At 37.2% G+C, this 22,724-nt stretch overlaps 1 protein-coding gene across 8 annotated transcripts in view; it reads left to right on the plus strand.

Annotated features, from left to right (window-relative positions):
• The window catches only part of Mysm1 (Myb like, SWIRM and MPN domains 1), a 37,524-nt gene extending 15,183 nt beyond the window's left edge, over window positions 1–22,341 (plus strand). For 6 of the 8 annotated variants that reach the window (XM_027400427.2, XM_035439800.1, XM_027400430.2 and 3 more), the window contains 14 exons: window positions 267–1,021; window positions 4,442–4,572; window positions 5,883–5,989; window positions 7,531–7,608; window positions 9,194–9,282; window positions 10,644–10,698; window positions 11,002–11,052; window positions 11,668–11,742; window positions 12,240–12,428; window positions 13,578–13,710; window positions 16,054–16,159; window positions 16,330–16,387; window positions 17,407–17,575; window positions 19,726–22,341. In XM_027400427.2, coding sequence (XP_027256228.1) covers window positions 267–1,021; window positions 4,442–4,572; window positions 5,883–5,989; window positions 7,531–7,608; window positions 9,194–9,282; window positions 10,644–10,698; window positions 11,002–11,052; window positions 11,668–11,742; window positions 12,240–12,428; window positions 13,578–13,710; window positions 16,054–16,159; window positions 16,330–16,387; window positions 17,407–17,565 — 1,986 coding nt within the window. In that variant the 3' untranslated portion in view covers window positions 17,566–17,575; window positions 19,726–22,341. Of the gene's footprint in view, window positions 1–266; window positions 1,022–4,441; window positions 4,573–5,882; window positions 5,990–7,530; window positions 7,609–9,193; window positions 9,283–10,643; window positions 10,699–11,001; window positions 11,053–11,667; window positions 11,743–12,239; window positions 12,429–13,577; window positions 13,711–13,858; window positions 14,120–16,053; window positions 16,160–16,329; window positions 16,388–17,406; window positions 17,576–19,725 lie in introns of those variants that run through there. The other 2 variants (XM_027400426.2, XM_027400429.2) reach the window with 2 other exon arrangements.
• Window positions 22,342–22,724: the final 383 nt, after the last annotated feature.

The following is a 22,724-nucleotide window of genomic DNA, read 5'->3' on the forward strand; positions in this document are numbered from 1 at the left end:
TCTAACTTTGTCAGTGTCAAGGAGGTTTCATTTTTGGTAGTGGATAAGTGCATCAAAGTATATTCAATAGTGAAAATGTAAAATCCATTGTGAAACTTCATGGCTTCAGAATGGCTTTTCTAACTATGTAGAAATTCTGTGAGATTTTTAAAAAGCAAGTGAAGATATGATGGCTGTTAATATGTACTTAGTTTAAAAATATTTTATCTAAGTGATTAAATTTCAAATCTTAATATTATGTGAATGCTTTTTTGATTCTTAAAAAGGTAAAGTGGGGTGTGCAGAAAGAAACACCAACTCAGAAGAGCAGCAGTGATCTTCAGGTTAAAAATAAAGATGAAAGGACAAAGGTTTGGGCAGCATCATGTTTAAGGGGGCGTGCTGATCCTAACTTGAATGCTGTAAAAATTGAAAAGTTATCTGATGATGAAGACGTAGACATCACAGACGAACTGGATGAGTTGACTTCTCAATCGCCACAAAAGAATTCTGGCAGCCATCTTACTTTAGACATTCCCAATAGTAAAACTTGTAAAGCCAACCAAGGAGAATTCATATGCTCAAAAGGCATGTTAGCTAAATCTTCTGGGGAGTATCTTCAGAATGTGGAGCAGAGTGAAGCAGAAGCATGCTCAAGCTCAGAAATTACATTGGGGGCTATACAACAGAGCAATAATGGCAAAAACTCAGTTGAATTTAGTGAGAAGTCCAGCAAACTAGTTGAAGAGTCTGATGTGCAAGTTGGAAAAGAAATAACAGATGAAGCGAAGCACTCACCTTCTCCAGAGTCCTATGAGAGTCAGCAGGATTCAAGTGGAAGCGAAATGCTTTTGCCTCCTTTTCAGATGGAGGAGGAAAACCATGAGGCAGAAGAGCTTAAGCCACCAGAGCAAGAAGTGGAAATAGATAGAAATATCATTCAAGAAGAAGAAAAGCAAGCAATTCCTGAATTTTTTGAGGGGCGTCAAACTAAAACACCAGAACGCTATTTGAAAATTAGAAATTACATTTTGGATCAGTGGTAAGAATTACATTGCACATGTTCTAAAAACTTGATACTCTGAAGTATATTGGTTAGGCCCATGCAGAATCAAGGATTTTCTAGAGATCCAAAGAGCTTTCACATGTCCTCCTTCAGTAGTCAAGATTTAAAGTTTCTCATAGTGAACCTCTTTAAAACTTTGGTAAGCATCCCTTGCTGTCATAACACATCTGTCCTGTCCTGTGTGACCATGAGAAAAAGGGGATGACCATTTGGGGGGAAGCAGTTTCTTGTGGCAGTGTTGGGAGGCTATAACTATAAAACACTACTGTCCTGGGAAAGGAGAGAATTTCCAGTTTTCATATGTACTTGAGTATAAAGGAGGACAGACCTAGAGACAGGGGAGTCATTAGACTGTTCTCAGAATTAACTCTTCAGTGCTTGCAACTTTCAATGTGGAATGAGCTCAATTATTAAACCAAAAGACCTTAGTCTGTATTAACCTAAATACACTGAAAGTAACTAAACTTGTTCATGGTAGCTTATTAAGCCTCTGATAGCAATCCATAGTTGCTACTAATGTTTTAGAGAGCTTCCCTATTCTTTGCGTGGGGATTCTATGTTATCCTTTATTTTTCTTCTGTCAGAGTTTTCCTGTCCTGTCACAATGACTTTCTGCTAGAACCTAGAAATGCTACTGAAGATTGCTGTGTGCCCTGTTAAATAGCTCTCATTTCACTCAGATAACATTGACTTACTTGGCTTTTAAAAACAGCCATATCCTAAAGTGTATTTGCACTGATAAAACAGTGATCTTTCCCTGATGAAATCGATAGAGAATCGTCCTCTGGCTATAGATGTCATTAGAGTAAGGAATACTTAAGAGAAACAATTGACATTTATGTAGTGCTTTGTGGTTTACAGAAAGCTGCACTGTATCTCCTCATCTGAGTCTTCACAACAGTCCTGTGAATAGGCAAATGGGATCTTTGCCATTTGAAACAGATTAGCACAATTCTCAAATAGAGGTTAGGGTACCTGCCTTTGATCTTTCAACCAGCCACTGACCCCATTCTGTTATTCCACGTTGCCTTATAGACAGTTTTTAAATGCTAATTAAATTAGATCTCTGTTCATACTTTGGTTTGGTTTTGAAAATAAAAGGATGGATAGCCATAATTGAAGGCCTTCAAAACAGTTTCTACCTCAGAAATGCCACAGCTTGTGCATAATTAATGTTATTTTTTAAAAATTTTATTTGTTACATTGAATTTTGAATTTTAAATTAGCAGGATAAATTACATAGGTGGTATAAATTATATGGCAGTAGTTTCCTAATCCTTTACCTTAGTACACAAAGCCTATTTGGTATTTGTTTACATACAGTTTTTAAATGTATGTATGTTTACAGTTTCTGATCTAATAGAAAAGTGTAAAAGCAGAAGAAATGTTTTTAAAGAGAAAGGCATAAAGTACAAAACAGAATACAGGTAATACTTTAAAAAAGGAAAGGAAAAGTTTTGAAAATAAAGAGACCTACTTGACCTTTCTTGTCCAGGAGAGCAGGTGCAATTGGTTTTATTTAGGAGAAGTTTTTATTGAAGTGTTAACCAGCTATTAACACAGATATTATGCCACATGCCATGCATTATATTTAAATCATCTTCAGTTTTCTTGGTAGTCTTTACAAATGAAGAAATGAGGTTCACAGAGGATGAGAACCTGATTCCAGGTCACACAAGGGGTGAAGCGATTTCAGTTTCTGTGTTGATTTAGTGTTTAAAAAGCTGAACTCCAGCCTTAGCTTCTCTTCCTTCAGAGTGTACTGTGACGGTTCTTTGACTCCATAGGGGGAGATCTGTGGTCATGCTCCTGTCTGTTCTGGCATCCTGTATTTGTTTTTGTCACACTGCTTACTGCCACTAAAAAGGCTACAGTTTTGTCAATTGTCTTCTACCCTAATCCCTCAAGGATGCAGCCAGTGTGAAGATGGTTCTTTTTTATTCATTGAGTGCGCTCTGCTTAAGGCAGTGCTTACCATGGGCATTCCAGGTGTTAGGGGAAGAGGATTGGATGTCTTTGCTGAACAGAAATGTTTGCTGTTTAAGCTATGAGCAAGACTGTTGACTTTCTGGCAACGCCTTTTGGCTGAAGAAGGCAGTTTTCAGGCTCCTGTCTTTGTTTGTTAGTTTGTTTGCTTTTTTCGTGGCACACTGGGATGCCAGCTTTTTTGTAGAAGTTACAACATTGTCCTCTATCACAATTATTTTCCTGTTGTATGAACTTCACAGATTTAAGGACTTAAATTTTGTCTGTTTAGGGAGGCTTTCTATAAGCATCCTGTCTAAAGTAGTCTGTGCCTGTTTGTAGTCCTATATCCATTTATCAATCCACTTAGGCTTCTTTTTCTTTTTATCACTGTTATTTGTTTATTATTGATAGTCTCCATTGGTATTTAAGACCTTTGAAAGTAGGAATTTTCTATTATTCACCTCTCAAACCCTTGTTCCTAGAACAGTGTCTGGGACACGGGACACAAGTACTTATAGAATAAAATGTGACTAAGTAGTATCTGTGCTGTCATTTAACCTTGGGTCAGTGTCTGCATCTTGATCTTACCACTTCCTTAAGTAACGAGGTGCTGGCCAGGTTGTTTGCTCCTTTCTAAGATGGGATTGGTAAAACCTTGCTCTTAGAATTAGGAAGGCTGAGCATGGGTAGCTAACAGTACAGCATTTGGCATAATCAGTAATTGATTTATTTCTATTATTATGAAGTTCCTGTTAAATATTATATTGTGCTTTCTAGCAGAGAACATTAAGCAAATAAATAATTATTATATGAATCTGTAATTTCATTGGGAGTTTTTTAATTCCTTTGGAAATCCTTAGAATACTTATATCTGTTTTCTTTTGAGACTAAGTGCTTATTATAATTAAAAATGAATATACAATATGTAAAGCTTTTTGAGAATTAATTAACAGCATTGGCAGAGCTGAGAAAGCCTTGGGACAGAGAGTGTAACTCAGGGTTACAACAGTTGCCTAGAGCATGAGGACTGTATTATAAAAAAAGGAAAAGTAGGAAGACGATCTCAATACTAAATCTTCTTAATTCCCAAAGTGCTTTTTTTATTCACAGATGTTGGTAGGAATTTGGTTCTGTACAAAGTAAGCTGCTAATTTCAAGGTTGGGGGATCCTGGGATCTATGGGGCTTAGTATGGGGGAAGAATATTTGTAACACAATCACACTTCCATTACAGGTACTTGTAAGTTGTCACATTGTTTAAAGATACTTGTGGGGAAAAAAGGACACTTGGGTGTTTATTTGTTACACAATTAGGCATTGAGTGAGGGTAAAATTTTAAGATACTTCATATATTAAAAGTTTTCCCCAGAAATCCTTTTTAAAATGTTTCTATTCATCCAAAATAATTGTACTTCCATCTCTTAATTAGGGAAATATGCAAACCGAAATACTTAAATAAGACCTCAGTACGTCCTGGCCTGAAGAACTGTGGGGATGTTAATTGTATTGGACGGATTCATACATACCTCGAGTTGATAGGAGCAATCAATTTTGGATGTGGTAAAAATAAAAACCCAACAACATCTTTTACTTGGCATTTTTTATCCTTATAGCACCGATTAATTTTTATGATGGTTCAAATTCAAGTAGATTTAAGTATATGGAATTCAGAGAAAGAGTGTAACATTATGAAATAAGTGTGTCATTAAGATTTGATGTTAAACAGATTTCTGCTAATTAAACTGTATCCCTTTGAAGATATAATTTTAAAGAAAAATATTTTATCTACATAATAGAAATATTTTAACAATTCTTTGTCAAGTAAAAGTAAATTTATGAGAAGTCTAAGAATAGCCTATACTTAAAAAGATAGAAGCTGAGATGAGCATGGCTGTTAAAAAGGTTTAGATGTTGCGAGCATTTTTCTGCACATATTCCAAGATCCAACAAAATCTGAAATTTGAAGTGTTACCTTATACTATATTCCTGCTAGAGATGCTTTCTAGCAATGATTAAATAAAGGCAGTAACTTACAAACTTACATGTTTAAATCTAATAAAAGTACAAAAGTATTTTAACAAGGCTGGTGAGGTACTCAGTGGCATTTGTCCCTAAGCCTGAGACTTGAGTTTGATCACTGGGATGTACTTAGTAGGAGAGAACCAACTCCAACAAGTTGCCTTATGACTTCAACATGCATGCACCTGCACATGTGTACACATGCACACACAAAAATTTTTTAATTAGTGAAAGTCTTTCAGTCTTGATATATATATTTTTTTGATTCAAAGTTAATGAGAAGGGATATGTCAGAACGAATCCTTCCTGATCACTGAATTCACATGACAAGCTCTGAAAAAGTTAATGGTGATGGGTACAGGTAGTGATAAGGAACCAGAACTTTACCACCCCTGGTTTGGGAGGTGAGCGAGAGAGCTAACCAGAAAGCCTCTGATAGGTGATTTCGCTTTTGTGTATTGAGAATGGGCAGTCTGCCTTAGGGTTCCTCTTCCATGTATGTGGCATTTGTGCCCCAAGCTCTGTGTAGAAATGAGCTATTTGTGAAACTGAGTTATTTTAGCTGCAGCCACAGACAAGACATAGTTTTATGTACTAAACTGCCAAAGTCAACAAAGTGGGCTCAGCACTCATTTAACCAGAAGTTATACAGATTACTCGCTTCTTCATAATTGCTATTATTGAGCTGCCATTTTTTTAACAGCTTTTTTATTTGAAAGCTAAGTGGCACATCAAATGTATAATTGCGGGATAAGAATCACGGGAGCTCAGCTGTAGTCAGTATAGTATATCTTCCCGTTGAACAGATTCCGCAGAATAATAGATTTTTTATCTTTCCTGAATTCCAACAGAGCAGGCAATATATAACAGGCCACAGCCAGTTGATAAAGTACGAGTGAGTGACAGAAAAGATGCAGAAGCAGCAGCATACCAGCTTGCCTGCCGCCTACAGTCTATGGTAAGCAACTGTTTTACTAAACAAATGGCTATTGAGTGGAAGAATATGTTTTCTCTTGTATTTCACCTTAGCTATTTAATTTTATGCTTTCCTATTGTGTATGATACAAAAAACAAACAAACTGTAAAACCCTTCAAGTTCACTGTCAGAGTCTGTAGAAATATCTGCTACTAAATTGGCCTTGGGTACTTGGTTTTGATTTGTAAACTTAACATGTTGTGTGCTAGAGAGATGGCTCAGCGGTTAAGAGCATCTGTTGCTCTTGCAGAAGACCCAAGTTCAGTTCCCATTATGTACATCATGCAGACCACAAGAGTTTGTAACTCTAGTTCCAGAAGATTTGACACCCTCTACTGGCCTCCTGGTCATCTGGCATGCATGTAGTGCTTAGACATACATGTACACAAAACACCCATAAACATTAAGAAAAAAAAAAAAAAAAACACAGCAACACACATACACCATCTGAGTGTGGTGGCACATGCATTTAACCTCAGCATTCAGAAGGTACAGACAGGCAGATCTCAGTGAGTTCAAGGCCAGCATGGTCTCCACAGTGAGACTGTCTCAAAAACAAAACACCAGTTATCCAGTAAGTGTCCTATATGGCAAAATATAATAAGATCTCATTAGTTTCACATTAAATTGGTGACAAGTAAAATAATTCTCAAACTATTTTGGGCATGAACAATTTCTACCTGAATTTTCTGTCTTAAGAAAGGCTGTTTTCAAGTGGATCTTTGATCATACAAGTTATACCTCTATTTGGCAGCTGGCCCATTTTAAAAACCTCAGATACAATGTTTGCAAAACTAGTTGAGGCATAGCTTTCACACCTTTTGTAGGTTTTTACTGTTTGCATTAACTTGGCAGTGGCCTTTCTAAACCTGGGTTAATCATTGCTTCTATTTTCACTATACCTTTGCTGTGCGTTCTTTTCTAACACAGATAATTTGAAGCAAATCTGTTTTTTTGGTGTGTCTTTCTAGTCTTAACAGTTTTTTATCTTGATATTTTAGCTCCTAAATGGTAATGAAAAGGAAAATGAAGAATTCAAGTAAAATGCAGAAAGTCATCAGTGCCATGTTTTTTAAAAGTAGTTCCTTGATACCACCACCTAGTTCCTACCTGGCTACTATTTTTAGCGCCCACAAGAAGTCAGTTGAGGGCCGGGTAGTGGTGGCACACACCTTTAATCCCTGCACTTGGGAGTCAGAAGCAGGTGGATTTCTGGGAGTTTGAGGCCAGCCTAGTCTACAGAGAGTGTTCCAGGATAGGCTCCCAAGCTACACAGAGAAACCCTGTCTCCAAAAATCAAAAAAAAAAAGAAAAGAAAAGTCACTTGAGTGTCTCTAAGCAGAGAACTGACTATTACCTATTACACATGATCAATAGAATACAGTTTAGGGAGTTGATGATCAGACATTAAAATATGTAAATAATAGAGTTTTAGATTGTGTTTAAGTTTTGTGTGTTCATTCGTTAAAGATTTTGCCAGGTTAATTTTGTTAAATTTTGCCTTTATTTTTTTCTTAATATAGCGTACAAGGAGACGTAGAGTCCGAGATCCATGGGGAAACTGGTGTGATGCAAAAGACTTAGAAGGGCAAACATTTGAGGTAATTTTGACCTTATTTGTGGCTTATCCTTGAAAACTGTCTCATCATTTAAATTCCTATATATTACACTGATTTCATTGTTGAAGCGTCTGTTCTTGTTCCCATGTTAGTTTATTGAAGAGTTACCATTAACCAAACCAGAGGTCTCAGTGGTACAGTTACCTAGGAGTCTGATTTTCACTCAGAACTTTGATTCTCTATCTCCACAATATTATCTCTAAATCAAGAATAAGAGCCAGACTGAGCAGTTGGTATGCCCTATTTATTTCATTAAATAATGTTCCTTTAAGTGATGTTTGTTAAACCAGTTAAAATACCATTCTAAACATAAAATACTGTTCAAAACATTAGGCATATTGAATTGTAAATATTGAAATGTTATTTCCTCTAATAAAAATTGGGACCCTGAAAGGAAACATAGGCAGCAAATATTGTGCATATACACACACACACATACATGTATTCACATAAATAGTGTGTAGACAATTAGTGGAAAGAAGGTATAAATGTATATTTATTAGCTTTGTTATCTCAAGTAGGTACTTAACTGTACTAAATCTCAAATTTTAATTTATGAAGTATGGATAATAGGTTTCTGAAAGGATTTTAAAAGAATGAGATGAAATATATTAAGGTCCTAGTATTAGTCATTCAGTAAGCCCGCTTGGACAAGGTACTCAATAAATGTTATCTTTCTCATGCCCCTTTCCTGTCCCTAACCTTACTCCTAGTACTCTTGTTGGCATATTAATAAGTAATACATGGTTCCTCCCCATAAGGTTTGTCTAAGGATATGAGGTACTCCCAAAGAGTGTGATGAGGAAAGAGTTTGAAGCAAAGGATCAGAAGAATCATCTCAAAATGTAGATGGAAGCATTCTAGGCTGAGGGAATTGCACAAGCAAAGGACAGATACAGGAAAACACTAATACTCTGGAAAAGGTGCATAGTCTGTTTAATTAGAGTGTAGGGGTGGTAGTGGAAACCACTAGGTTATGAACATTAATGTTTAACTTCACAGCATGCTATGACACTTATTGCTGCTGTTATTTGTTGACTCTGAAGTATGGAAGCTGCAGAGCTCAGCAATGGCCTCTCACCTGATAATGAATAGAGCTATACATTTCTGCTCCAGAATTGTATGATGTTGAGGCATCCCACTCTCTTGGTGCCAGAGATGAAACCAGATCCTCATGCATGCTAGACAAATTACTACTTTACCACCAAACTACCACCTCAGCCATTAGAATCAGCATTTTTGATCATTACACTGTGGTGTCATGAGTTGTAAAAGAAAATTCAGCCGCCTGAGCACTGGAAACTAGAAATGAGAAATAAAGACTTGGAGGTGTTTGAAACTTAATGACTGATACCTTTGAAGTAGGCAAGTCAGGAGAAGAAATATATTTACATTTTGATAAGTGTATATATTTTGACATAGTTTTAAAGGTTATTGCCCAGTATTTACTAGTAGCAAGGAAACAATGTATACTGACTTGGTCATTCTTGTTCTCACATATCCTTAACTGTTTTATTTATTCTGCTTGAGTAGCTGATGAACCCTTTGATTGGCTGTTTTGTTTTAGCATCTGTCTGCAGAGGAATTGGCAAAAAGAAGAGAAGAGGAAAAGTGCAAACCTACTAAATCTTCAAAAGTTTCAAAATTAACAAAAAGGTACAGTATTTTCTTAACTTATCACACATGGTTAGAAAATATATATGAAAAAATACCCAGTAGCTCCATTAGATACGTTGTATAATATAAACGAGGTAAAAGAGTTTTCTTTTCCCTCGTGTGTGCACACGTACACACAGACACACACATGCAGTTTTAATCTGAGGATGACTTTAAACCACTAATCCTCCTCCTTCTACCTCTCAAGTGCTAGGATTACAAGCATGTCCCATCTCACTCACCTTCCTTTTTATTCAGTTAATTTAAAGACCTTCTTTATTCAGTTTTTTAAATTTCTGTATGTCTTTGGGCCCTGGGGCACAAACCTAATAAAACAAAATACCTCACAGACTCTTTTGTCAGATGGGAGTTCAGCATGCTACTCTTTCCAAGTTGTCTTAATAGAAACGTTTGTGATTGCTATTCTTTCTATAAACATTTGTCCCAGTACCTAGAGATACAGCACAGTGATTAGGAGCACTTGCTACTCTTGCAAAGGACCTAGGTTCAGTTCCCAGCATGTATATGGTGGCTCATAGTCATCCATAACTCTGCTTCCAAGGGATCTGACATCCTCTTTGAACAATCATGGGTACCAGGCACACATATGGTATATATAATATTCAGGCAAAACACTGATGCACATAAAGTAAAATTTTATAAACCTAAAAATAGTAATAAATTTTAAAAATTGTTCTGCTATTTTCAAAACTCAATTTCTTAATATTTTTTTCTGTTTTCACATGCTTTTGTATCTGGCCTTGCTTAGATTTCCCCTCTCTATCTGCTTTTAAAAATAATATCACAGGGCTTTTTTTTTGCTTTAATTGTTTTATAGACTTGTTAGTTACTCCTTAATTTAAAGAGTATTCAATAATAGATCCCCATTGTAGTGGATCTGTACTGACACGTGTTGGTGTGAGTGTGTTTCTTTTGAGACAGACTCTCAGAATGTATCTCTGGTTGGCCTAGAGCTCACTATGTAGACCGGGCTGGCCCCTGCCTCCTGAGTAGTAGGGTTAAAGGCATACATTGCAGCACTTCACCTGACAAGCTGTTTTTTTGAGAAACTCCTTACTTGAACTTCTGTCAAGTCCCATGTCAGGGAAATAGTTGTTTCTCTAAACTGTTGATCTCCTTTTAGTTGAAGAGTTGTGTCTGCTTACCAGCTCCTTCAGGTGCTAGAACGAAATAAAACAGCAGAGCTACTTTGTCCAGATCCCGTTTTTCTGTCAGATCTAAAAGAATGTGTAGAGCTCCTTGTAAGGGATTCTCCTTCTCTAATGTTTTTTCATACAGGCAAAAGTTTGGGTTTATATTATTGCTAATTTTCAAATTAGTAATTTTTTTTTCTTTTTCAGCTCACTTGATCCCTTCCAACTGATACCTTGTAATTTTTTCAATGAAGAAAAGCAGGTACTTGTTATCAGTGAGTAGTCACCAGTAATGCCCCATCAGACAGGAAATACTTACTCTTTACCTGTGGATGTGAGGCATGTGTATTGGACATGGCAGGGTATAGTTAGGATCGGGTGAACAGTTCAGGCAGGAGATGAGAGGGAAGAGCAGTTTTTCTGCTGGGCCTTTGAAGTTTAGTTGTTTTTAAGTTTCATTTGTACTGAATTTTGACTAATGTTGAGAACTTGGTGGGGTGGATATTCCAACTGGGGAGAACAAAAATCTCTGTTTTTATTCTCTCCTTTTCTTTTTATATTTCAGGAGCCGTTTCAGGTGAAAGTGGCTTCAGAAGCACTTTTAATAATGGATTTGGTAAGGGTAACCTATTAAACCTTACTTAGTTATTCTGGTTTCTGCTCTTATATTTCCTTAATTCATTTTTTGTAGACGTAAGAGAAAGTAGAAGATTTCTATTTCAGATTTTAACTACTTTCTTTATAAGGAAGTAATTTCTTTTGAAGGAAAGCCAGACATCTGTATGTTTTCATATTTTAGAAAAGAAAAATTTATGTGAATTTTGAAGATTGTCTACCATCATTAACCTCTTACCATTTTCTAATATCCCATTTCTGCTGCCTGGTAGATGACTAACACTCCACTGCATCTAAACTGCAGAGGCTCCCTGTGTGTACTTTACTGCATCCAGACCCTCTAACAGTTTGTGTGTGAGGTCGTTTCCTACAAAAGGTTCTAGAGTGACTTACTGTGTGCCCTTTAAATGCAAATGATATGTTCTTTTAAGTGAACAAGTTTCATCTACTGTGTGCTTCAGAGGTTCATAGGCAGCAGGAAGGGACTGAGTCCAATGGCCAGCTCCCTGCTGTCAGCCAGTGCAACTTAACAAGTGCCTCTACTCAGAGCACTGGCAGCACTCTTGACTGCCGTGTGGGTGTGGATTTGGTCTGAGTCTGTCCTCTTCCCTTGTAGCATGCTCACGTGTCTATGGCGGAGGTGATTGGGCTATTAGGAGGAAGATTCTCAGAGTCTGAGAAGACAGTTGAAGTAAGTCTTCTTTTTCAAACATTTTAGTTACCAAGTCTTGCTGCCATTCCAAATATATTTTGGAAATCAGAAAGTATAATTAGAATACTGATTTTATCTGTATGTGTGAGAGTATACAAGTATAGAAAGTTATGTATTCAGAAGTGACTTCGCATTCCATTTACTGAGTATCTGTTTCCTGTCAAGAAGGAGAGGATTCTGCCAGCATTGGCTGCCCTCTACCTTCACCAGTGAAAAGCTATAACTAAGAGCAGTAATATATTCTAGTGCTTGTGGGTAAATGCTGCCATACATCATTCTACTAAAATTCCTTCCATATGTATAGGAATTGTTGAAAATGTCTTTGTGTAGGTGGAAAAATACCAATTATTGTGCCTTTTAGATTAGAAAAATGCTACCTAAGTTCATAGCCTATAGTCACACTTTTGGAGTTTATTTGGCAAGTGATAGACTAGATAGGATTTCACTATAATCAGGTATGTACAAATCCTTTACAGGTCTGTGCAGCAGAACCGTGTAACAGTCTGAGTACAGGACTGCAATGTGAGATGGATCCTGTATCACAAACACAGGCCTCAGAAACCTTGGCTCTTAGAGGCTACAGTGTTATTGGGTGGTACCATTCTCATCCTGCATTTGATCCTAATCCGTCTTTACGAGACATTGACACACAAGCCAAATACCAGGTGTGTTGATAGTGTTATTTGCCTACATTTTGTAAACTATTACATATCCTCCTGTTGGTTTCTGTGAAATTAAACATCTATTAATTTTAGCTTTACACTAACAGTCTTTACATCTGCAGTTCTGAAATAACTTGCTTTCCCTCCAATCACATCAGTAAACATTTGGAAGGTCAACAGGTTATAGACAGGTTTGAGGATTTTTTATTTTTGTTTTCTTCTGGTGGTTGTTTGTTTGTTTTTTTCTATGGACAAGCTCCTCAAGCCCTTACAAACTGACAGGAAGTAGAGCAAGACTTGTTATAATTATAGTAGTTGAAAGTATTGGTATATCTCTTTGTAAAAACAAGTTGTATTTTTACTTAGTGTTAGGTTTGATGTGTATTTTCTATGTAGATAGCTAATTTTTTCTATGTAGATAGTAAGTTATTGCCTTGTTAATAAGAATTACAGTCAAGTGATTTGACATTACAATATGTACCACACATTTGTTTGTAGTATGTATTTTGTTTTGTTTGACAAAGACTCTTACTCTGTGGGCCCAGACTGGCATGGAACTTGTGATAATTCTCCACTCTCCTGTCTCAGCCTCTTGAGTACTGAGATAGATCTGTATCACCCACATATATGGCATTTCTGTTGTCTTCTTGTTTTTAATTCTGTGTGTGTGTGTGTTTGTGAGGGGAGGTGTGCACTCCTGTGTGTTTGCACATGAACCGGAGAAGAACACTGAGAGTCCTGTTATGTCCCTGTCCATTTTATTCCATTGCGATGGGATTTCTCACTGAACCTGTAGCGAGGCCGAGGTACCCAGCTAGTACCCTCCTGTCCTGTCTTCCCATCCCTTTCCTCAGTACTTAGGCTGCAAGTTACAATATAACTGATTACCGCAGGCTTATTATGTGGGTTCTGGATAGGTGAAAAGTGGTCCTCCTGCTTGCATACTTAGTATGCTGTCCTCAGCCATGATGTATGCATTTGTAAGGATCATTTCCTGATGAAGGTGAACAGTTTGGACCTGAAATGAGTGCATAGGCATTTCATTCAGTTGCCGTTGTTTGGATAGGGCCCCTTTTTTGTTTTCTTTCCTCCAATTAACTATCAGTTAGAGCCTTGAGAGCTGAAATAATTATATTTTTCTTTTTATTGCAGACTTACTTCTCTAGAGGAGGAGCAAAGTTCATTGGAATGATTGTTAGTCCATATAATCGAAGTAATCCTTTACCATATTCCCAGATTACCTGCTTGGTTATAAGTGAAGAAGTTAGCCCAGATGGTACCTACCGTAAGTTTCAGCAATGATAGCTTCTTACTATCCCTATCCTCAAGTTAAAGAACTTATAATTGTGTAAAACTGTTTGATGAGAAAGTGTATCAACCAAGGACTCATTGCATGCCACCTAGCTAAACCACCCTCTTCCCTTTCATTCTAGTGTTACCATGGCCTTAGATAAAAGGATGAAAATGTGGAGAAATGTTAGAGCAGGAAGTGGATCTAATGAGCACTGGAAACATTGTGTTGCACAGGCAGTGTACATGCTGAGCACTGGAAACATTGCATGCAGAGAAGTGTGTATACACTGGCCACCGGAGACATAGTAGAAAACAAAACACCGTTCACAGAAAGATACTTTCATAAATGCAATCTTGCTTTCTCTGCCGTGACATGCAAATAAAGAAAAAACAAAACCATATCTTGTAGTTCTTGCCATTTGCTCTTGTTGCTTCACTGGCAATAGGTCTTAAGGGTGTATGTTTTTACTTTTCCTGCTCCTCCTGCATACTTGATATTTGCTATCTTTGCATATAGTTGTGTATCAAGTCTAAATCTTTTTCTTTAGACTAAAAGGGAATTGTAGTGAAAGATACCAGACTCACCTTCGGCACTGACCATGTCCATTTGGGCATGGTCACAGGTGTGTACCTGAGCGCATGCGATTTGGTCTGGGGTGAGGGACACTCGAGCTGGTTCTGGTCTGGTCACAGAGAGCAATAGGGCATTGATCCTGGGTTATCGCTTTCTCGTGTAGGTGATTTCTCCCCGAGTCAAATTAACCTATATCATCCTAGTCCCGTATATTTTAATTTGAACATTCACAATAACCCAGCTTTCCATTACCCCCAGAGTATTAGGGTTCCCAAAGCAGACTGACTTCAGATCTCCCACGTCCCGTCTGTCTCAAGAAAGAATTAGTTTGACATAGCCAACTACCCAACTTGGTTTCTCTGGGATGTGTGTCTTCTGTATGTCTCCTTGTGACTGTTCTGGTCATCTGTCTACATGAGAATTAATATAGCAGACTATGAAAGGCAGGGAGGGGACTTTGTAAGGAAGTGGTTGGAGACTCAGATTTTTTTCTGGGTGTAATTCTGTGTAAACTACATTTGCAACGGTCCCTTCCCTGTTGAATCATGACATCTTTGACACTACATACTGTATCTTACTCGTTTTTCTATCCAGCTTCCAGCACGGAACCTGGAATAAAGTGGATTCTAAATGAATGTTTGCTTATTAATTAATTTCATCTTTCTTTGATTCCCTGTCTGTCCTTGGTAAAATCTTCTCAGCACAGTTGACTGTTAATTTATTTTTGTTTTAATAAATCTGCAGTACTTTTTCTGCCTTAATGGCCACTTTGGCTTTTGATGCAATTTACTGTTTTTGTATCCTTAGTACCAGCTAATGAGCACTGTGAGTTTTTTTGAATGAATAATATCAGTAGTAATCCATAATGCCCTGCTGAGTACAGCATATAATACACATAATTCTTCAACTTAACTGTAATTTCTAAAAGTTATAACAGAAAGCATCACGATAAACTTGTCTGCACTTGAAGTCAGATCTCAGATGTATGTGTTTTGGTCATGAGCCTCTATTCCAATCATATCTAATACAATTAGTTAATACTGGGAACATGTGACTATTCACATTTTAATTCATTGGAATTTAATAATTTAAAATATATGTAATTCTGCTTCTAGGCAAAATGAAGTAATAAGAACTTTTTTTTGAAGCAACCAAAATACTAGGCAAAATATACAATAGAGTAGTATTTTATTTAGGATATAACTTAGGCTCTGAAGGAAGATGGTTGTTCAGAGATGGGAAACCAATCAGTTAAGCCCAGTTTGCTATACCAGGAAGAGAGAGACACAACCAGGTCTTGGCAAACTTGAGTGAAGGTGTTGGACCTGAGGCAACTAAGTTACCAGAGAACAGTCTGCCATATTATTTCAAAGTGAACTCCAGAGAGCTTTAGAAGATAACCCCCTCAAGTAGTTAGCAAAGTATAGACTGCACATGTTTGTGAAGAAACTAGCAGAGCCAGGAGACAGCCACTGGGAAGAACTGCATTCTGAACTCCTGGTAGTTTTCTCAAGAATGCTGCCTGCCTATGCAGCTATATTACCATGGGCTTGATGACTTGTATCCTAGGAGGTACCATGCCTTGTTTTGCTGAAAACAGACCAGTTTGTTTCTGTTACTGCCCTTTTCAGCTTAAAAGATCTCTTGGTTTGGAAGATAAGTGAGATGCCATCCTGCCTTTCACAGTGCTTTTCATAGAACTGTCAGAAAAGGAGATTGGAGAAATAGTTGATGAAAATGTCCTTCTTTACACTTCTCTAGGTTTACCTTACAAATTTGAAGTACAACAGATGTTAGAAGAACCTCAGTGGGAATTGGTGTTTGAAAAGACAAGATGGATAATTGAAAAATACAGGTTTTCTCATAGGTATGTGTTGTGGTTTTGTGATGGCCCCAGATTTGCAGTCTTTCTCATTAAATTGAATCAGAAAGCAAAGCCTAAATTAAATATAGAATCCTGATGTCTAGTATTGATGACATTTTATTATGCAACCAGTTGTGTATCTGTCTCATTGGTTTCTAAATTTCTTCCTACAGCAGTGTCCCCATGGATAGAATCTTTCGCCGGGATTCTGACCTAACTTGTTTGCAGAAAGTAAGCTGCCTTCATTTTAAATTGGTTTTATTAGATTATCATATTCCAAAGCTGGTGTTCCTGATATGTTTTCTGCTGTTCTATGGATACATTTTCTGTTTCCTTTATTGATTTACTTTGTAAAATTAACATGTTCTATTGGCTAAACTTATATGTAGAAATAATATTTTAGAATGCATTTACTGATATATTTCTTTGTAGGTTACCATTGTGTACAATAAAGAGCCTTTGCTCTTTCTTTAAAATTCATGAGCACCATGTTTCCCTTTTAATCATAACATTTGGCCATTTAAAAAATATATAGTATAAATCTAATTTAAGTTTAAGTAGTCATTTTGCTCTAGCATTGTATTTAGAAAGTAATGGTTTAGACCCCACCACCACCACACACACACACACACACACACACACTCACACTCACTCACTCACTCACTCTTCTGGTTAAGATGAATAGAGTGTCAACATTTTTGTTTTAGTCATTTGATAATATTCTGAAAACTAAACATATTAGTTCTTTTTGCTACATTTTCCTATATACTGTTGAAGGACTAATGTGTTCATCGCCAAGAAAACTGGCCAAGGACTATATACTTAGTTCTTTTTTTTCCCCCTCTGTGTTTCTCTTTCTTACATGTTTGGTTTTGGTGCTGGCACTCAGTTTGAGCCTTGGATATGGTCACCAGGCCCTGTGCTTTATCCTAGACCCACAGTTTTACGTGCTTCATTGTTCTTGTTGTTTGTTTTTAAGTCTTTAGAGATGGCTCTGTCAATGTAACTGCTAAAGGGGACAACAATCATGTGGATTTGTCCAAAGTAAAAAGCATTGCTTGCACATGTTTGCTTCCTGTGGAATTATAAAGGAGCTAAACTTAACCTTCAATGTGATTCCAGTGTTCAAGGCTGAGGTTGTTGAGAAGGAACAGTGTTTCTCATTTGAGTATTACTGAGGTTTGAAAAGAAATTGTGACAGTTATGCAAGTCCTCTTAATACTTAAATATAAATTCTTCTTTTCTACTAGCTTTTGGAGTGTCTAAGGAAAACACTAAGCAAAGTAGCCAATTGCTTCATCGCTGAGGAATTCTTGACTCAGATAGAAAATTTGTTCCTTTCCAATTACAAAAGCAAGGAAGAAAATGGGCTGGCTGAAGAAAACAGTACAAAGGAGTTGTTCATGTAACTATTTAAAAGTAAGATTCTGTTCTAATCTTGGCATGCTACTGTAAATAATTGAGATTTTAAAGAATATAACGAAGTATTTTTTCTTTTAAAGCATAAAATCCTAACCTTTCCCACATAATAATTCGAAAAGGAAGAGAGAGAGGCTGGTTCTCATGTAGTGGTAATCAAGACTCCTGTCTGTAGTGAGCAGTGTAAGCCTATGAAAGCTGGAGCAGTGGTCGACCTTACTGTGTGTCCAGCTTGATCAGTAGACTGTTGAACTCTTACTTCTGAAGTAGTCTTTTCTTTTTCATTTTGGCATCTTATCTCATTAGCAATACTTATTTTCTTCCCATATGTTCAGGTGGTGAGGTATGTGTAGAATGAGTTGATGTGGTTGAGGACTACTGACTAAGATATCTAACACCGTACTATAGAGTGCCAACATGGGCAGGAGAGTATCCTTAAACATTCAGACAAGAAAACAAAGGGGAAAATAACCAGTTTTCAGTCCCATGTATTTGCTTCAGTTTTAGTGTGTAGCCCTGTACAACATTCTCAGTGATTTCAATATTTTAGATGGATTTCACAAGTGAAATAGCTCCAGCTCTGCCTAATTATAGTAGTGCGGAAAAAATGTCATTTAACTGGACTTGGTAATGTAACCCTCTACCTAGCTTTTTCCCCTGCTGTCAGGGGAAAGAGACAAATAACAATAAAGCTAAAATCAGTTGTTGATGTTTTAGAAACAAAGAGATGCTGTCTAGCATCTTACATATTTAACCCAGTTCATACTTCCTAAATAAGAAACAAAAGCAAATAGACTTTTTCATGGAAAGGAGCAGTTAGTGACTATTTCTGTTAGCTGGAGAACTGGTGTTTGCCCATCATCCAGGCCTTCTTAATGCTAACAGTTTTGTTATCTTGAAACTGATCAGGTTCAAGTTTAGAATTTGCCTTTGTTGTTGTTTCAGTTGTAGCCAAAAAAGAGGGCAGCACTGGCTGGAGTGGCCTAAATCTGATTTGAAGAAACAGTTTGCTGTCTTTAGGCTGAGGTCCCTGTGTATAACTCAGGCTAATCTAACCTCCCAATGTTATTCCAGCTCTGGTTTTATCTGTTGATTTTTTTTTTTTTTTTTATGGTTGCTTCTTTGGAGCTTCATTTTAAGATTGTACAGTTCCCAAATTAATGTGTATTTTTAAAAGAAAACTAGTAGTTTTTCCATTTCCCTGTGTACATTTCACATGAACAATGAAATGTACTTTGTAAAATTCCCTTGAAGTTTGGAAGTATAAGAACTCCAAAGCAAAAATTCAGGAATCCTGAGCTGTCAAGCGAATTTGTATCAGCTTTGGTATATGACCTTGATCTAGTCACATGTCTAAAATTTAGGTTCTTTAATTGAAATTCAGAGAGCGGAATATTAGAACTTGATGTCTCTTCAAGCACAGAAGACTATGAAAGTCAATAGTATTCATTCTTTTGTGCTTTCTTCCTCCTCACCTGCTCTTCATAGGCTGTTGGAACAGAGGAGTGGATGTTGATTAACTTTCTTGATTGGTGTTTCCCTAGAATGTTGCTAAGTTGCTAAAAGTTCTTTGTCAAATCTGGGTTTTTCACATGCTCATGTTTAACCATGTTCACTGCCCTGGGGCTACATTGTAAGGACTTAAAAGATGGCAGTAGTTAGAGTGTAGGGTCTTGAGAACACAAGTTTTTAAGCAACTATTAGGTGTCCATTTTTCTGACTATGTAATACATTTATAATGTATCTTATGAAATATTTTTTAAATACAAAGAAGTATATACAAAGTGTGGGTATCTCAAACCTGCTGTTCAGAAAATGCTTCACACAGGAATTCTTTACCAGTTGTGTTTTTGGGGTTTTGTTTGTTTGTTTTTGTCTTTTGTTCTTTTGTTTTTGGTGGTTTTTCAAGTCAGGGTTTCTCTGTGTAGCCCTGACTGTCCAGGAACTCACAATGTAGACCAGGCTGGCCTTGAACTCAACTCAAAGATCTGCCTGTCTCTGCCTTCCTAGTACTGGGATTAAAGGCATGTACTACCACCACCTGGCTTTCTATACCAGTTTTTAACAGCATAAATTTAGAACATTCAGATTTAGCATTTGTCTCCTGTTGTTTCTTATCCGTTCTCCATGCTGCTTTTCTCTTGTCATAGTGTCTACATGCTTCGGCAGCTGCAGATGGCCCCAGTGCTGACCTTGCCAACCTTGGCCTCTTGACCATAGTTAGGGTGGAGCCAAGGCCTTTAAAGAAGCACAGATGAGTGTGGAACGAAGGGGGCAGGCTCCTAAAGAACAGTTTACAGAAGTGGAGGACCGAAGACTCCTGAGACCCTTCAGCCCAACTTCTGTCTTTTTGGAGGACATAACTGTAAAATAATGATCTTAAATTTGTTTCCTGTTCTGACCTGGGTAAATTAAATTAATAATAGTACTCCTTTATTAGATTTAGTCTTCTTCAAAAATAATACTCAAGAAAACAAAATCAGTGAAACAAGACCAGCAAGGTAAAACTCCTTGGCCATCATTTACCCTCGAACCATTCTTCTCCAGTCCTTGTTAGTGGCCTGAAGCTCCATTTCTAGAGTTGGTTTGACCCTGTGCTCACAGTTCATGAGGTTTTTAGGCCCCAAGCACTTTGGCCAACTTGGACCCCTTCCAAACAAAATTTAAATGTTCATTTAATAATTGTGTTTGTATAAAATGACAGCATTCATATTTTGGATTAAAATATTCCTTTAATCTAAAACTTGGATTATTTTTACTAATAAAATTAAGTCAAATGCTTGTTAAATGCCCTGGAAGTCTGAGACACTGTGCCCAGTGGATGGTTTGCCCTGTCTCTATTCAGAAAGTGTTGGAAAAATGCAGTTGGTATTCTCTGTCCCCTTCCCACCATCTCTAGGATATTTACTGTCACTCTGTCCTGTATCACTGCAGTTCCCATGGTCACAGGCCTGTACATCTGAACTTCATTCTTTCCCACCCTAGCCAGAAGTCAGGGTATTGCTTAGCACCATTCATTTTTGGGAGAGAGACAGAGACTGGGGTTGGGGAGGGAGGAGGTTGGGTGACAGCAGTTAGAAGTCAATAGACAGATTTTTTTTTCAGGTTCCTACTTTTACAGCTTGTGCCATACCTCCCTTTTATCTCAAGCCCTTTTATTCTTCCGTCCTCACAGCTCATAGGTTTATACCTAAAGTGAAAGTGATAAACAGACCCATTTAGATTTCCCCGCCGTGGTTTGGTACTGGCCCAGGCTTCTCCACAGAATATTCCTCCTCCTGGGCTGAGGGGTAGGTGAGGTCTGTGACATGCAGGACTGCCAGCACATTTGGCCTCTTCAGTTCTCAGGACAAAGAAAATGGCAGCCTCAGCATGCCAGCCCAAGCTATCCTGCTTTTTAGATTGTCTTTTCTGGGTTTGAGTGCAATGGGGAAGCTGATAGAACCAGAATGTCCAAGAGAGTTGTTTTGTTCTGTGCCAGCAGAAGCCACCTAGTTGACCTCCTGCTTTTACCACAGACTTGTAAGTCATCAGTAGACATCCATGTGGGTTTCTTACCAGTAGTAGAGCTAGTCACCCAAAATACTTCATCTGGTGTCACACAGTGTGACATGAAGGAAGAGTACCTTTACAGAAGCACAAAGAACAGCACACATTTTGATAAACATGTACTCAATCAGTATTAACAAATTTAACAAAGACATTTGATCTGCCTCTCCACTTTCCTATTCTTTAATAATGCTTTTATGACTTCATATAGTTAGAATAATGTGCTGTACTTAGATTATTTCCTGACCTTTTCTGAGAAGGTTTTATATGTGCTTTTGTTTCTTGTAATTTTGCTTTCTGGTATTTCTTCTAAGCTACCTCATTTCCTTATTGCCCCCACTAAATCACAAGAAAATAAAAGCATCCTAGAGGAACTTTAAGGGTTTTAAATGAAACTAAACTTTAAAGGTGAAATTAACTCACAGCACCTGGGAGGCTTTTATTTTCCCCCTTTGGTGTTCCTATTGTATACTTACGAGTCCCAGGGAAAATGCCTGGTTTGTTTTCTCTGAGGATTCCTAGTAGCTTTCTAGAAATTCATTGAATGTTCTCACAGTTCAAATTCCTATTTCATATATTATCATAAAATTGAGCCCTGTGTGGTGGCGCACACCTTTAATCCCAGAACTCCGAAGCTGAGTCTCAGAGTTTGAGGCCAGCATGGTCTATAGAGTGAGTTCTAGGAACAGGACTACATAGTAAGCCCCTATCTTTAAAACAAAACGAAGAGAAAAATGTCTGCTTATGAATTTTAAAATTGTAGTTAGATTTTAGCATGATTTGTGTGGATAAGTCATTTGCCTTTAAAAGTCTAGATTAGAGTTGACTTGCACAGTTATGTGATATATAAGATATTGTATGGCAGTTTATGAACTTGTTGCTGATTTCCTACAATACTAGCCATTTTTTTGTGAATTTTTTCACTAGTTTGTATTTTCAGTGTTCTATACCAATATAATGATATAAAACTATTTTGTACATTTAGATGTTATGCTACATTGTATATATTTACATTAAGGCTATTGTAAATATCAATGTTTGTAGAATTATGAAAGGTTTTCCTCAAAATATAAATTCATCTTTCCATACTTGTAACATATTAAAAATACCCAATTTTAAGCTTTGAAAGCATATGAAAGCAAAGGAGAAACATGCTGTCTAGTCAATGTAAGTAAAAAATTAAAAATAAAACAGGTGGTTTTTGGTGTCTTAGTAAATTGTTAACAATATATGTATTGAATTACACAAAGAAAGTATTGTCTTAATTACCTTTCCATTGCTGTGACTTAGAAAAGAGAGCATTTAATTTGGGGTTCACACTACTAGAGTGTTCTAGAGGGTCCATGACTGTCATGTTAGGGAGTATGGCAGCAGGCATGGCATTAGATCCTGAGAGCTGACATATCTTGCATATCCCCAAAGAGAAGACAGAGAGAGCTAACTGGGAATGGTATGGGCTTTGGAAACCTCAGAGCCTGTTCCTCAGTGTCACTTCCTCCAACAAAGTCACATCTAACCCTTCCCAGACAGTTCCACTAATGGAGATGAGGTATTCAAATATATGAGCCTGTGGGGGTAATTCAAGAACATTCAAACACCA

The sequence above is a fragment of the Cricetulus griseus genome, chromosome 2 (genome assembly GCF_003668045.3).
Source record: "Cricetulus griseus strain 17A/GY chromosome 2, alternate assembly CriGri-PICRH-1.0, whole genome shotgun sequence".
Lineage (NCBI taxonomy): Eukaryota > Metazoa > Chordata > Mammalia > Rodentia > Cricetidae > Cricetulus > Cricetulus griseus.